The 14,313-nt window shown below is 38.5% G+C and overlaps 2 protein-coding genes across 2 annotated transcripts; both read left to right on the forward strand.

Moving 5' to 3' along the window:
• Window positions 1-161: 161 nt before the first annotated feature.
• On the forward strand, window positions 162-6,127 carry nudt9 (nudix (nucleoside diphosphate linked moiety X)-type motif 9). Its single transcript, XM_032587721.1, has 8 exons — window positions 162-703; window positions 825-1,103; window positions 1,863-1,952; window positions 2,228-2,314; window positions 3,461-3,572; window positions 5,056-5,202; window positions 5,518-5,602; window positions 5,685-6,127. Exons 1-8 carry the CDS (start codon window positions 606-608, stop codon window positions 5,828-5,830), a joined length of 1,044 nt encoding a protein of 347 aa, XP_032443612.1. The 5' UTR covers window positions 162-605; the 3' UTR covers window positions 5,831-6,127.
• Window positions 6,128-8,357: 2,230 nt separating this feature from the next.
• Window positions 8,358-13,822, forward strand: LOC116735685 (uncharacterized). The gene is made up of 12 exons (XM_032587720.1): window positions 8,358-8,645; window positions 9,073-9,184; window positions 9,810-9,903; window positions 10,056-10,110; window positions 10,304-10,444; window positions 11,569-11,729; window positions 12,173-12,271; window positions 12,354-12,499; window positions 12,854-13,025; window positions 13,112-13,224; window positions 13,548-13,632; window positions 13,710-13,822. The coding sequence occupies exons 1-12, from the start codon at window positions 8,528-8,530 to the stop codon at window positions 13,767-13,769; spliced, it is 1,356 nt and encodes a 451-aa protein (XP_032443611.1). The 5' UTR covers window positions 8,358-8,527; the 3' UTR covers window positions 13,770-13,822.
• The last annotated feature ends 491 nt before the right edge of the window (window positions 13,823-14,313 follow it).

Raw genomic sequence — 14,313 nt, forward strand, 5'->3', positions numbered from 1 at the left:
TACTTTAATCCTTTAGTAGATTATTGTTCCGTTTACAGTGTTGCATCATAAGGGTGAGAAACGGTTGAAAAGCACCAAACAACTACGATTAAATTATTTCAGTTATACATGTTTTTTTAAGTAAGTAATTTCGTTACGTCAGAAACAAAACAAAAGTGGACTGTTTTAATTTTGTTTTTCCAGATATCAGTTATTTGAATAGAAATAACTCTATGTTAGGTACTGTAAGGTAGGTAACCAAAGTTAACATTCTTAAAGGACGCTTTGGGACATGTATAACTTTACCACATAAAACATGTTGGTAGCAAAGTGATGGTCTGTGTCTCCTTTGCTGGTTCAGGAACCATAACTGGTGGAACCATTTTATTCCATGTCAGATAACATTTAATTTGTCTCGTAAGCTAGTAAAGTAAAATATGTCATGATGCTAGACACTTTCAATCATGTATATAATATTTTTATTGTAGAGTTGCAGTTTTCCCGACAAACACTGTGAAAACGCTGTGCTTTTAGTAAAAAATGCGTCTACGCCCTTGCCTACGTCACCACGCAAAGATATGCACTTCCTGCTCATGGCATGAACGTTTACCAATATTGTGAAAGGAATGGTTTTCTCATCTTCGAGACGACACTGGATAAGTGCTGTTCGTTTGGCGATCAGTCTGTTTGGACTCCCGTTGACTGCCTCCACCCCTGGAGCAAGGTATGAGCAGCTTTATGTTTTCGGTTTCATAATAGAAACTAAGTAGTTACCGACATGCAGCCAATAAACCAGAACGTAAAGTAGGTGTGTGATTTGTGGCTTTTTTTGTTGCCCTCTTCAGACCTGCGGTTCTTTGCTCATCCCATCATCTTAACAGAACCAGTACACATATTAAACCTATTTGTGGGGACTATTACACCTGCAGTGTCGGTACAATGTCCTCCCCAGCTTGTCCTCATGTAAAATCCAGATGTCCACAGTATCCAGAGTCCACCATCAAGCGCTTCACTGTACCTGAGGACAAGGTGGACTGGGATCAGAAATGGCCCCAGTACAGCCCAGTCAGCCACACTGCTCCAGCTGTTTTAAATAAGCCAATCTGGGCTGATCCCGATATTGGGTGAGTAACGCTTGCTTTTTAAATAAATCTAACATCTGGATAATTTGATTTGATCACACAGTGTACAATTCATTTCTTTGCTTTCTCATACTTGCAAAAGTACTCCCTATTTGTCACATCAGAGCCACAAGGTTCACGGCATGTTAGCTGTGATATATTGTGTAATGGATCAGAACAAAGTAGTGCATAATTTTGAAGTGGAAGCAAATCTGTACATGGTTTTCAACTTTTATTTTTTGAAAATATGAAACTAAAAAGTAGGTCATTCATTTGTATTCAGTTCCCCCAATGAAATGTCTGGTAGAGCCAAATACTTTTGCAATTAAAGCTGCAAATGTTTCAAATGTGTGTTTCTGTCAGGGTTGCGTCTGCAGGGATGGATGTTTTACCTTTTCTTCTTTCTAAAATAGCTCCTGTTCAGTCAGATTAGATCGCTTGTGTCTGTGAACGCTGATTTTTCAAGTCTTAGCGCAGATTCTCAACTGCATTACCATCTGGACCTTGGCATTTCTTACACATGACTATACAGTAGCTTGAACTGAATAAAAATGTGAGTTTTATTTTATATTTTAAAAAAAATTATGTGTATATTTTGCTTCCCAGTCACAAGCTGCTTTGTCTTTAGTCTATCACATAAACACCAAATAAATGTATTTTAGTTTGTGGCTGTTATGTGAGAAAAGGTGGAAAAAATTGGGGTCTGAATACTTTTTCCAAGATTTTTGTATAATTTCTGTGTACCGTTTGCTTGTCCTGCAGTTCCTTCTCTCCAAATTTCAATGCTGTTGACGGTCTTGTGGACAGGTCAAGTTTTGAGGGACAATACAAAGTGGAAAATGGGAAGCCATTGTAAGTTAAACAGTAATTTGCAACATTTTTCTGAAATCGGATTAATAAGAGTGTGTATGCAGCTGGTTCTTTCAGGACAGAACTGAAAAAAACAACAACAAAAAAGTAAAAGCCAGACTCTTTAATGTTAATGTAAAGTGACATTTGGGTGAGAACTTTCTGTTGGTGCTTTTTCCTAAGTGGATGCCAGCTAATCAACGTTGTGATCTGTACTGAAGAAATTTTGTGTTTAAACCAGAAATCCCAGTTTTTAATACTGAATGTTTCTGATCTAGAAACCCTCGTGGGCGCACTGGTTTGACTGGACGAGGTTTGCTTGGACGATGGGGACCCAATCATGCTGCCGACCCTATTGTCACAAGGTAACGTCTATTCAGGTATAAATTAGCATTTTGATTATCATTCTGTTTTTAAAAGAGAGAAGTCTCACTATCAACTAATTAAACTCGTTTTCTTTTATCTGTAAAAGGAAACGAGTCTTGGTCGTTTCAGTCTTGGTCAGAAGTTTCCATCCAGCCATCTTTTGAATGAAAGCCTTATTAATTTAGATCTAAAATATTATTATTTTTTAGCAAGTTGCACAGAACCCCACATGTCTTTTTTTTTATTTTTATTTTTTACCTTCAGCTATCTTCTGCCATAATGCCGGTTGTATCTTTTAACTGCCATTAATTTTGGAAATGGTGGAAATAATTTAAATTGGTTGGCTTGTAAGCATACATTTGTGACGGTTGAGGTCAGGCCCATTAAGAGTGCTTCATGTGAGTCTGCTTTATCTTTCCCAAAACCCTTTTTGATGTGTGTTTGGCGTCAGTCGGAAGACCAGATTGAATCCAGTTCCAACCGTTCGATCAAAAACTGTCCACTTTGGTCGAAAGCGATTTAGTTATAATGTTAAAGAGCAACCCAGGAGCTACAAGGATTAATCCTCAGCTCCGAAAAGGACACCTGAAAATTTGCGGCTGTTGACGCATATAAGAAGACTGTTTCTGAGTCAAAGTGAGGCTTTTAAACCCAAGTACAAAGTATCTACCTTCCAGGCATGATGGTGGCAGCATTTTGCTGAGGGTTCGTTTTGCTCTCACTGGCACTGGTGCATTGTATACAAAGTTTCTAGGATAATGAAGACTGGGGATTACCTCCAAATGTTTTTGAGGTTTACATCAGATCAACAACTAGGTGGTAAAAACTTGGATATATCTGGCATTTATGTGGGAAAATGATCCCAAACACACATTAAAACTGAATTTGACATGGATAAAGCATTAAACATCTGGAGCTGCCTTGACTAAAACCATTTAGAAAATCTCTGGAACCAGTTTTTATTTTTCAGTCATGTGTCGTATTATTAGACCAAACTGAAAAAAGGATTCAAGTGCCAAATTAAAAGCTCAAAATGATTACTAAACGTATGCTCCTGACGAGTGCATGTAAACTTCTGACCGTCTCTATGGATGATTTTATTCTTTTAACTCTCTGATGACCTGAAGCGTTACTCTGTGTGGCAGATGGAAGGTAGATGCCAGCGGAGCAAAGATTCATCACTCAGCCTCCAAAAAGCCCATCCTGCAGTTTGTGTCCATCAAGAGGAGAGACTGCGGGGAGTGGGCCATTCCAGGGGTAAGCTAGTTTCTTAGTCCATTTTTCATGACATTTTCATAGATGCTGTGGAGAAAAACAGAATAAATCCATTTGTCTTTGCATAAAGGAATTTAGAGTATCCAAGATCCCCAATCAATCAACTTTGCTATTAGACAGTTTTGGTTGCAGTGAGTTGTGTCAGCTTTCATGCCAGACAGAAAACTTAACATCAGCACACAATAAATATAAATATATCATGATTCAAAATGGCCTGATTCTCAATTCTGAAAAATATCAAAAACAACATAAAAGCAGTGAAAAATGAAGAAAAAAGAACTGACTCAAATACAGTGTACTCATTAGGACAAGATTAAAAAGTTAAAATAAAATAAACCGATATTAAAACTATGGTAAATTGAATTTTAGAAGCTTGTGGCTACAGGAACAAGACTGGTTTTATACCACTTAATTTCACATTGGGGATGAAATATCTGCGTCCGGATGGGAGGAACCTGGACTCGCAGTGCAGAGGATGAGACGCATCTCTTTAAGATGGATGTGGATAACCTCTTCACCTGCCTGAAGTAAAAGGAATCTAGGTTTAGCTGCATCTCATCCTTCTACTTACTGGACTGTTTTACTATTTGGTTCAGGCAGTTCTTCTTTTTAAGAGTTAAAATACCAAACCAGGACATGGAGTGGAAAGATGGAACCAATCCAGTAAAGGCTCGATTAAAAATGGAATGAAAAAGGTTTTGTCAAGGTGGAATGAAGAGTTTTCTGAGTTCCCTTTCTTTTATACAGCCTCTCAGTTTGGGTTAGTTTGCTGTTAATAACTGTGACCAGATATTTGTAGGGGTCAACAGCTTCCACAGTCTGGTCCTTTAGAAGAGTCGCTTCCTGTGCCTGAAAGTGTGTTCTGAAAATCAGTGGTCATATCCTTAGTTTTTGAGATCTTCATCTGTAAGTAGGATTCATCACACCGCTGAACGAAGTCCATCTCACCGCTGAACGAAGTCCTCCACCACAGAGCCGCGGCCCATTTCTTTTAGGTTAAGCAGGCTAATAACGACTGAGTCATCTGCATACTTTAAAATGACTCATCCCTGCGGAGAGCCGGTGGAGGAGCAGGGCGTCTTGGACAAAAACTTTCATTCTCTGTTTCCTTTTTCCTTGAAAAGTTTAAAATCCAGCCCACAGGATTAGAACTTGTGTTCTGAATAAAACAAAAACGAAAAAAACAACAACAATAAATAAAAGTCGTGCATGTGATCCGTTTCCTTCCAGATGTTTGAAAAGCGGGTTCATTAGAAAAACCGTGGCATCACTAAATCACTAATTCAACCTCCAGCAGTCACAATTTAAATATTCGGCAATGTTCACAATTTTATGGCACACCTGACTCGTGCTTGTTTATACTCTGGCTAAAGTTAGGAAACTTAAGTTTTGAAGCCACTGTTTTTTTTCTTGTACTTTTTCATTCTGAGAATATATTTTTGTCTGCACATCCTGGTTTTGACAGGGGATGGTGGACCCAGGGGAACAGGTTTCCCTCACGTTGCAGCGGGAGTTCTCCGAGGAAGCCCTAAACTCGCTTTCGTTAAAGCAGTCAGAGAAGGAAGACATCCACAAACGCATCCAAAAACTCTTCGGGTCTGCAGGGTTTCAGGTGAGTAACTTTGGAGTAAAATGTGACGGTTTGTCGTCACATTTTAGCTAAGAAAACAGACGAGAACCTGTAATAGAATGGTTTAGATCACAGCATAGCAAGAGCTAGTCCAGAACTAAGTCAGTTTGTAAAAGAAAAAACAAATCCAAAACACTCTGCTTTGTTTATGTCTGTGACATGCAATCCATTGGAAATTGTGGGTTTAACATACAATCTGAAAAAATTCAAGGGCTCTGAATACATGTGAGCGATCCAATAACCAAAATTGCATATGAGAGCACTCAAACAATATTGGAGAAACCTGTCTCCTTTCAGGTTTATAAAGGATATGTTGATGATCCAAGAAACACCGACAATGCCTGGATGGAGACGGTCGCCGTCAACTTTCACGATGAAGCGGGTAACTTTCTTTTGCGTTTTTCCCGGAATCCTCCTGTCACCACAGGTGCACACTCGTCCTCTAAATATTCCTGTGATTGCAGGCAACAGTGTGAGCGAGCTGCCTCTGCAGGCTGGCGATGACGCAGGACAGGTCCAGTGGGTGGACGTGGACTCGTCGTTCAGCCTCTATGCGAGCCACTCCCACTTCTTGGAGCTGGTTGCCAGAGAGCGGAAGGCCCACTGGTAATCAGGAGACAAAAGGCTGCTCTGACGTTACGATGAGGCAAAGCAGAGCCTGAAGAGCTCTCGTCCATTCAGCACGCATGACCCCTCATGGGAGTGATCCCACTAATTCATTAATGATATTCTGACCTAATAATGGAAAACATCAAGTGAATTTAACCAGTTAGCATGATAAAGCAAAAAAGGAAAAAAAAAAACAACAAATAAAAGAAAAAAGATGTAATGTAACTTCAGCATAAGTAAAATCTATAAATATTATGTACCGGTACATATATAATAAAGCTATGGTCAGAGATTTTAATGCTTTTTCGATTCATTTGAACAAACTTCTCCACGAAAGATTTAAAGTGTGACCTTGTATGTTGCCATATTTATTGAATCCCTCCAAAAATTCTGCTTTGCGCCTTACGTAGGTACTGTATATTCACCATTTGAGCTCTTCCATGTCACTGTAGGGCAAGGGAAAGGAAACATGGTTTAGTATTTAAATAAAAATCTGACAAGTGTGGTATGCATTTCTGCAGGGTCTTAAACTGTCTCACATAACTATCAAATGTTTAGATCCTAAAACCTCTTCGATATACCAAGATCTTCAATACTACCTCTAAAATTACCTATAATTACATCTAAAAATGATTGTTTTTTTTTTGTTTGTACAAAGAACACATTCCTGCTACTAAAACTAGCTTATTTCATCTTTAGACAATTAAAATAGTCTTGATATGATATGCTGAGAAAGCTTAGGAAAAGGTACTTGCCCTGAACTATGAAGGTATTATGAGGTTTGGTTTAAATGCAGGGGTTTTATCAGTTGGTTAATATCTGCTGTCAGTACTGAAGGTTTATTATTTGTTGTAAGAACAAATTGAAGTAAAGCAACCAATCTGTAACAGCACCGGATTTACACATCATTTTCATCAAATTAAGTTCACTAGGTTATATTTACCTTGCTCAGGTTATTAGGTAAACATAATTAATTTAATGAGCTCAGATTATTACACTTAAATAATGCTCATCTTAAAAATGGGAGAGAGCATCTATAAACGGCAGATTCTCAATTGAATTTAGGGCTGGTCTTTGATTGGACTACTTCCTGACTGAAGCTAGAGGACTGAAGAATGTCTGTACTTCCAAGACCAGTTGGCAGCCTGCGTTTCCAAACTCTGCTGTGTAAAAGAAATTCAGTGTGTGGACCATGGTGAATACAGCTGATCAGGAGGCATTACAGGAAGAGCCGAAGAATCCAGCTGCATAAGCTGGAACCTCTTACAAGAAATCACTAATTAAATAAGAGCCAGTTCTAGTCGGCGCCACAAATCCAATACGCCTTTTTTTTTTACCCTCATTGCTTCCCACACTCCAAACATTTGCCTGTTGTTCAATATTCAAGTGATATTCAGGTCAGAAATCTGCTTAAATAAGTGAACAAAGTCTGCTGTTTGACCAGAGAAGGAAGCTTTTTTCCCCCACACTTATTTAAGGGTTTTTTCACTACTTGCAGACAGAGAGAGAGAGAGAGAGACAGAAGATTTTTATCTATAAACCACTCAAGCACTAATAGCATTTGTTGTTGAAAGAACAGAGACTATGACCAATCTTTCATCTGATTCTGGTCAGGGCTGCATTAGTCACTTTATTGTTTAATGTCCATTTATAATTGGAGGTTTCCTCTATTGGCAGTGCTGGCCCCAAGAATAAACAATATGAGCAACTGCTTAAAGCTCAGAACCAATAGAGGGAACCCAAGAGCGCTGGGACAGTCACAAGTTGTGCTTCTAATACTTTGTTTGTATGGGTGTGTACTCAATCGCATGAGTAGCAATTGTGCAAAATAAAACCTCTGATCTTTGATATTAATATGTTAAATGTGATGGTTGTAGTCAGACTAAAATATTTTTAATGTTTTACTCAGCATTTTTGCAACTCTTGCCAGCTTCCATGGGTCTGCTGAACAGTAGCCCCACAACATGATGCTGTCACCACCACCGTGTTTCATTGTAGGGAAGCTCATGTTCAGCATGTTGTGCAGCATATGTCCTCTGTCACACATAGAGTTTTATTTGTAGGCCAAAAGGTTCAGTCTCATCTGGCCGAAATGTGCTTCATATGTGGGTAGATTGTAAATAAGACCTCTTCTGACATTGACTTGCTTCTTACCGCTCATCCATAATAGCTAAAATTAGGGCTATATGTGCATATTGTATCGTTTGTCCGACCTTTGAATACCAAAGATATATCTTAAAGTTTGTGTTTGTGGCACGGAAAATATGAAAAAGTTCAAACTGTATAACATTTGTCAGGAACTGTATTTATTTCATTTTATAAAGTATTTAGACAGAATTAAAAGGAAAATCAACAAAACAACATCTGTCATCTTTGATTAGAACATTTATTTAAATCATAATTTGATTTAATTTTTTTTTTTTGGGGGGGGGGAAACTTCACATTTAACATACTGTACTAGAGTTAGCAGTTTGATTAGGCGTTGCGAGTCAGCTAAGAGGAAAACTACATTTCCCATAGGTCTTTGAGACAAACGACGCCCAAAGCTGACGACGTGGCTGAGAAACGTCGCATCACCGGTTTTCACCGGACCGGGGTGATTCAAATCAGAGAGCAGGCTGTTCTCTCATTGCTAATTCTGGACTTGTAGAAGTTCTAGCGGTCCTTTGCAACTCTTTGACCTCATCACTGTGCAGTTATGTCGGGAAAAGTCAAAGGCCGAAGTGCGGCTAACGCGGACTCCATGGCTGGCTTAGTGTCCTGTGATGAGCGCATCTTGCGGGATATTCATCAGCTGTACACGGAGGCGGACAGCGGTGGGTTACATCACTTCATTAATACCTGGTCGTAATGCAGCTGCCCTTTTTTAAATGCAGTGTTTGAGATAAAATTTGTTGTTACCCCGGTAACGCGCTGGAGTATTTCGGTTGGAGCTAGGTGTTAGCTACTTGCTAATAAGGATTTTGTGATTTTGGCTGACGTTGCACTTGGAAAGGTTGATGCTAATCAAGTTAGCCACCTCTGTTGCTGAGAACCTGCATAAAATAAATTGTTGGACAACTGCGTTGTTTAATGTAACCATTTGAATCACATCACAGCATTTGTTTTATCCCTCAGGGTTCAAGCTTAGCCCGGTGGACGAGAAGACATTCACACTTCTTTAATTCTATTTTTTTTATGCTATAAACAGATGTAAAACAAACCCTAATAGTTGTTTTGCCCGTGTTTTTGTATTTTCTACAGGGTTAATTCCCGTGGCCGAATCTGTTGGTGTGAAGCTCCTTCCACCCAGGAAAAAAATCACGGTGATGCTGATGGGCAACCACTCAGCCGGGAAAAGCTCTTTCATCAACTGGTAAATATGTGTGTCCACTTTGACCTCTGCAAACGTCAGTGTATTTTACTGGAATTGTGTATATTTAACACAAAGTATAACATCATTTTGAAGGTTTGTATTTAGCCTGCTTTTACTCTGATGCCACTAAATGAAATCCAGCTCAATCAAAGGCCTCCTGAAATCACCTGAGTGAAGTGAATAGACACCACCTGTATGTAATTTAAAAGGTTTGCGCGATAAAACTGGTGAACAAACAGCATTAAGTCAAAAGAACAAAGTAGACAAGTCAAGGATTACTTTGTTAAACAAGCTTTTATTTATGACTCATACACCATCTGTTCTACATGTAAAAAAAAAAACAAACCGCTAGGAGTCATAGAGATGTATAGTCATGTGCTGTGTACATGAAGAAACATACAAAATCAAAGCTTTTTCATGCATTAGGATGACCCAATCAAAGTCCATTAGGAATCTGTGTGAAGTCTGGAAATTGGATTAGGGTTTTCATGTTAGAACTTAATTACATACCCTGAAGTTTGTTGTTGTAATGTGACAAAGTGTAGAATAGATCAACAGGCCTCGTCTCCTGTGATCCATTTTAAGTTGCCCCATATTTTCACTCGCATGCATTTGCTGTTCCCAGGTATGTAGAGGAGCACATCCAGCGCACTGGGGTGGCTATTGAGACGCAGGGCTTCAGCTTTGTTACAAGCGGTCGCAAAAGAGAGTCCCTCACGGTGAGCGCAACAGCAGCAGATTATCTTTGTGGAACAGGAATGTTGTTGGTCGAGGCATTAACATGCACATTCATTTTTTTCTACCCTCTTGTCGTTATTAGTATATTATTGCAGGAACAGTGACAAAAATGTGGTTTTGTTTCCATCTTTAGGGAAATGCAACCCTTCATCTATATCCACATTTCAAGCCTCTGCAAGAGTTTAAAGGTGAGCATTTTGATTCATCGTCACCAAAAAATTGACTGGCTGCTTGCCTCAAGAGAAGTTGCTTAAATTTATATATATATATATATATATATATATATATATATATATATATATATATATATATATATAACCTCTTTTTTTCATTACTATGCTATTTTTCAAATGGTTTCCAACCTTTCAAATTCCCCTCAAGGTGTTTCAGAGTACCTGAGCACGGAGATCTGCACATCTCGACAAAAGCGGTTCAGCCTGGTGACGTTTGTGGATTCTCCAGGCTTGGTGGATGGAGATATGAAATATCCCTTTGATGTGGACGAGGTGATCCTCTGGCTGGGTAGGTTCACACAAAAAATGCTTCCAATCATTTGGACTTAGATCTCCATGGTCAAGTGCCCTTCTTCCAGCCTGATGGATTGTTCCACTTCCTGATTGTTCCACATCATAAGCAGTTCTCTCCCCTAGCCAGTTGCTTAAATGTCAGCAAAAATGGACAATTTATTCTCTAAACATATGTAAGAACTGTTTCCCAAATGTGCACATCCTTTCTAGCAAACGCCTTCAAGCAATATTACAGGAATTAGAAATAAATGTGTTAAAGAAAACATTTTAATTAATAGTAGCAATGAGAAATAGCTGGAGGAACCTCTACACTTTTCCATTTTTAAAGGCTTTCATTCATTCCTGTTATCCTTCTTTCTAATCCTTCTATTTTTCATTAGTTTTGTGTAACATAAATTTTTTTCTTATATTGTACTCCTGACTTATGAGGATTTTAAACAAGTTTAGCCTACTTGAACCTCACGTTTTCTTGTCTTTCCCATTTTTAGTAATAGCCTTAAGAGTCAGTTGTGTTTGTGAGATGCATTTATATTTTGGGAATCAGAAAGTTGTGGATTACAAATGTAAGCTTCCTTCGTGGTGTTAAATTTTAATAAGTCAAACTTACTTACAGTATTATGTTATGGTATTTTTATAGGAATTTTTATGGATAGCATTAATTATTTGTATATTAAAAAGAAGATTTTTCAAACATTTGAGCTAATGCTTTAGAAATAAAAGGTAAAAATATTTTACGGGTTTTCACGCTTCTTTTTCAGATATGCTGACATTTTATTTACTATGAAATACTGAATTATCAACATTTTTACTTCACATGTTCAGCTCAATATGAGTAGAAACAGGTTCTTCTGAAGCTTTGTTCTCTCCGCTTTTTTTTTTTGTAAACAAAACCATTTATTGCCTCAAAGAAAAAGATGAACACCTCCAGTTTTCTACTCCAGCTCTTGCAAAGTAGCGACTTCTGTTTCTGAGTGACTAAGCAATATAATTATGTACTCCAATATGTAATTGTTTCATTTACTTTATTTACTCTTGATCATGTATTCATGTGACCTTTTTTTTTGCTAGATGATTCTGTCTTCTATCGAAAATGATGTATTTTATTATTGTTACTTTCAGGGGAACTTTGTGACCTTATCCTGGTTTTCTTTGACCCCATGGGTCAGGCTCTGTGCAAGCGGACCCTCAACATTGTGGAGTCCCTGAATGAAAAACATGGCGACCGGATACACTTTTATTTGAGCAAGGCGGATGAAGCTGGTGGAGAGTCAGACAGACAGGTAAACTCAGCTACAGATCTGTCCAGGTTCTCTTCTGCATTGGTGTGTTTTTGCAAAAAATATTCATATGTGCCACACTTTTTCACATCGTTTCTCTTTCAGCTTTGAACATGTAGAAACAAATGTGTAATCCACCATTTTTTAACAAACAGTTCAGGCTTACTCAGATTGCATGGAGTGCTTGTGAACATCACTTGTCAAGTGTTTCTGCATGACGAATTCAAAAGCTAAAGATATTAAGTTAATTAAAAAGAAAAAACAGTATATGAACAGTTTTTGGATCGGGTTTCTGAGCTCGCTTTTCAGACTCTAACAGTAATTTTTTGGAGAAAATATTTGCGTTTAACCCTGGGAATCAATGATCGGTTGAAAGCGTAGATGACTGTGTTGACAATATTTGATGGAAACCACTTCCACTAATACTTGTTTTGTAATTATGTTAGAGAGTAATGATGCAGATTGTTCAGGAGCTCTGCAAAAGACCAGGACTCAACAAATGTGGTTTTGACATGCCCACCATTTACATTCCCAATCCCAACAAGGTGGGTCAGATTTCTGACGTTAAACGTGTGCATATAAAATGATTACTTGTTTTATTCATCATTTTTGTGCCTCTGTTTTCAGCCCAGTCGCTGTGTGAACCAGATTGAGGAGGTCTGTCGTGCCGTCGAGAAAACCATCAACCAGACAGTCCAGAACACCCTCAACTCCCTGGAGAAGGACTGTGAGCTCATCAGCGAGGCCATCACGAATAAACTCATCAATGACAGGTAAAAAAAACACACTTCACAATTTATTTCTTTGATCCTATTTTTTTTTCTGACAACAGCTTGATGGTCCACTTATCTCATTAAATTTTATTTATTTTTAACGTACAGATTTTTATCAGGTTTCTAACATATTTTTGAGAGTTGAACAAAAGCATGGAATTTGTCTGTTTGAAATCATTAATAAACATAATAGTCATGCAACAAATGTGTGTACTAAAGATTTTCTTAAGTTAGGTGTCTGGAAAAGTCTTGGAAATTTGAGTTTGGAAAACGGTGGACATTTGTGGAAATGTTTGAAGTGCTCCCTGTATCAGTGATGCTTTCAGAGTGCAACTCTGATCATTTGATCCACAGGCAGAACAGTTTGCAGAACAGACGCGCCCGCTGCCAGAGCTGCTTCCTGTCCCTGCTGGGTTTCTGCATCCCACTGGCTCTGCTGGCCTTACTGGCGCTGGGGACGTTGTCCAAAGAGCTACTGGACATGGCTCTGGGCCAACAGGGCAGAGAGGCTCTCTCACTGTATCTGGTGAGCATCCATCAGGTGCAAAATCAACCACTTTGTTGCTGTTTTTAAAGTGTGGCTAAAATTTGTGGCTTCTTTGTGTTGCACAGACTCCAGTAGTGAAAATATTTGACTCCCTGTCTGGGGAACAGCGGCTTTATTGCTGCGGTGGACTGGTCCTTCTCTCCTTCCTCCTGCTCATCATTGCTCGCTTTGCCTTCAGGTAGGAGGCATCAGAACCATCTGTGTCTTCAGTTTGATTAAATATAACTTGGTCACTGTCGAGTGTTTGTTCTGTCTTTCTTCTTTTCCTAAGAAATATGCAAGTACGTTTTTTTTTTTCTTTTCTTGCTTTTGTGCTAAATTTGGTTATTGTAAAACAAAAAAATTCAAATAGGAGCCAAATTGGAAAAACATCAAGTCCAAACAACTGACTTTTTTTAATTTTATGTGATAAACCAATACAAAGGTGATTAATTTGTATTAATTTTAAAATGGAAGGAACTGAACTATTGGGGACTTTTTTTTTTTTTTGACCTACTGCAGAACTCGGCCGACTCTGTCAGGCAAACAGAAACGGCAGCTCCAGGAGAAGCTCGAATACATTCAGGAGGTGGTTAAGACCAAAAAGGTATCTTGATCCACTCTGTCCTGATCATGGCGGGGAATGATGGGTTTGGGTTTTAACGTTTTGTTTTCTCCCTCTAGAAAAACCTCTACGAGGAATATCTGCGCCAGAGTGTTAGTGATCATGACATGGACGTGTAAAGGGAAAAAAAAAAAAAAGTTCCTCGCAATGACTTGGGACCAACTTGCCAAGATTCCACACCAGCTCAAATATGTGTCTTTCTTTTTATTCCAAATATATGTGGCATTCAACAGAAAACCCCTCCATGATCTGGTGCTTTGACTTGGGACCAGCCTGTTACATGAACTTGGTACACTACTCTACCTGTACATGACATGAGCTTGTTACTGATCTTCTTTCTTCTGAGCACTTCCTTTCTGAGTCCGGTGCCTCTGTTCCTTTCCAAGTAATTCAGGTGTGAACCACTCTATAACACAAAGATGTTGAAGCTATTTATAGCAACATATAGCACTGATTTGAGTGTCTTTGTAAACATTTTCAACTTTGATGGTGTTACCCAGAATTTTATACAATATTTTTTCATCAAGATGTCACATATTTGTATTATCCCTAAAGATATCTGTTTTTTTAGTAAGTAGAATAATCAATTAAAAATTCTGCGGTTCTGATTGTTTGCCAGCAGTCATGAAATTGCATAGGATTGCATTTCAATTTTTTCATTTT

This window comes from Xiphophorus hellerii, chromosome 16, assembly GCF_003331165.1.
Source record: "Xiphophorus hellerii strain 12219 chromosome 16, Xiphophorus_hellerii-4.1, whole genome shotgun sequence".
In the NCBI taxonomy this organism is placed as follows: domain Eukaryota; kingdom Metazoa; phylum Chordata; class Actinopteri; order Cyprinodontiformes; family Poeciliidae; genus Xiphophorus; species Xiphophorus hellerii.

Excerpts from the sequence above, each read along its gene's own strand:
- nudt9 (XM_032587721.1), top strand. The coding sequence starts at position 606 with ATGGTTTTCTCATCTTCGAGACGACACTGGATAAGTGCTGTTCGTTTG. Across the intron at positions 5,203-5,517 it reads TCGGGTCTGCAGGGTTTCAG|GTTTATAAAGGATATGTTGA; the intron begins GTGAGTAACTTT and ends GTCTCCTTTCAG. Across the intron at positions 5,603-5,684 it reads CAACTTTCACGATGAAGCGG|GCAACAGTGTGAGCGAGCTG; the intron begins GTAACTTTCTTT and ends CTGTGATTGCAG.
- LOC116735685 (XM_032587720.1), top strand. The coding sequence starts at position 8,528 with ATGTCGGGAAAAGTCAAAGGCCGAAGTGCGGCTAACGCGGACTCCATG. Across the intron at positions 10,445-11,568 it reads CGAGGTGATCCTCTGGCTGG|GGGAACTTTGTGACCTTATC; the intron begins GTAGGTTCACAC and ends TGTTACTTTCAG. Across the intron at positions 13,225-13,547 it reads ATTGCTCGCTTTGCCTTCAG|AACTCGGCCGACTCTGTCAG; the intron begins GTAGGAGGCATC and ends GACCTACTGCAG.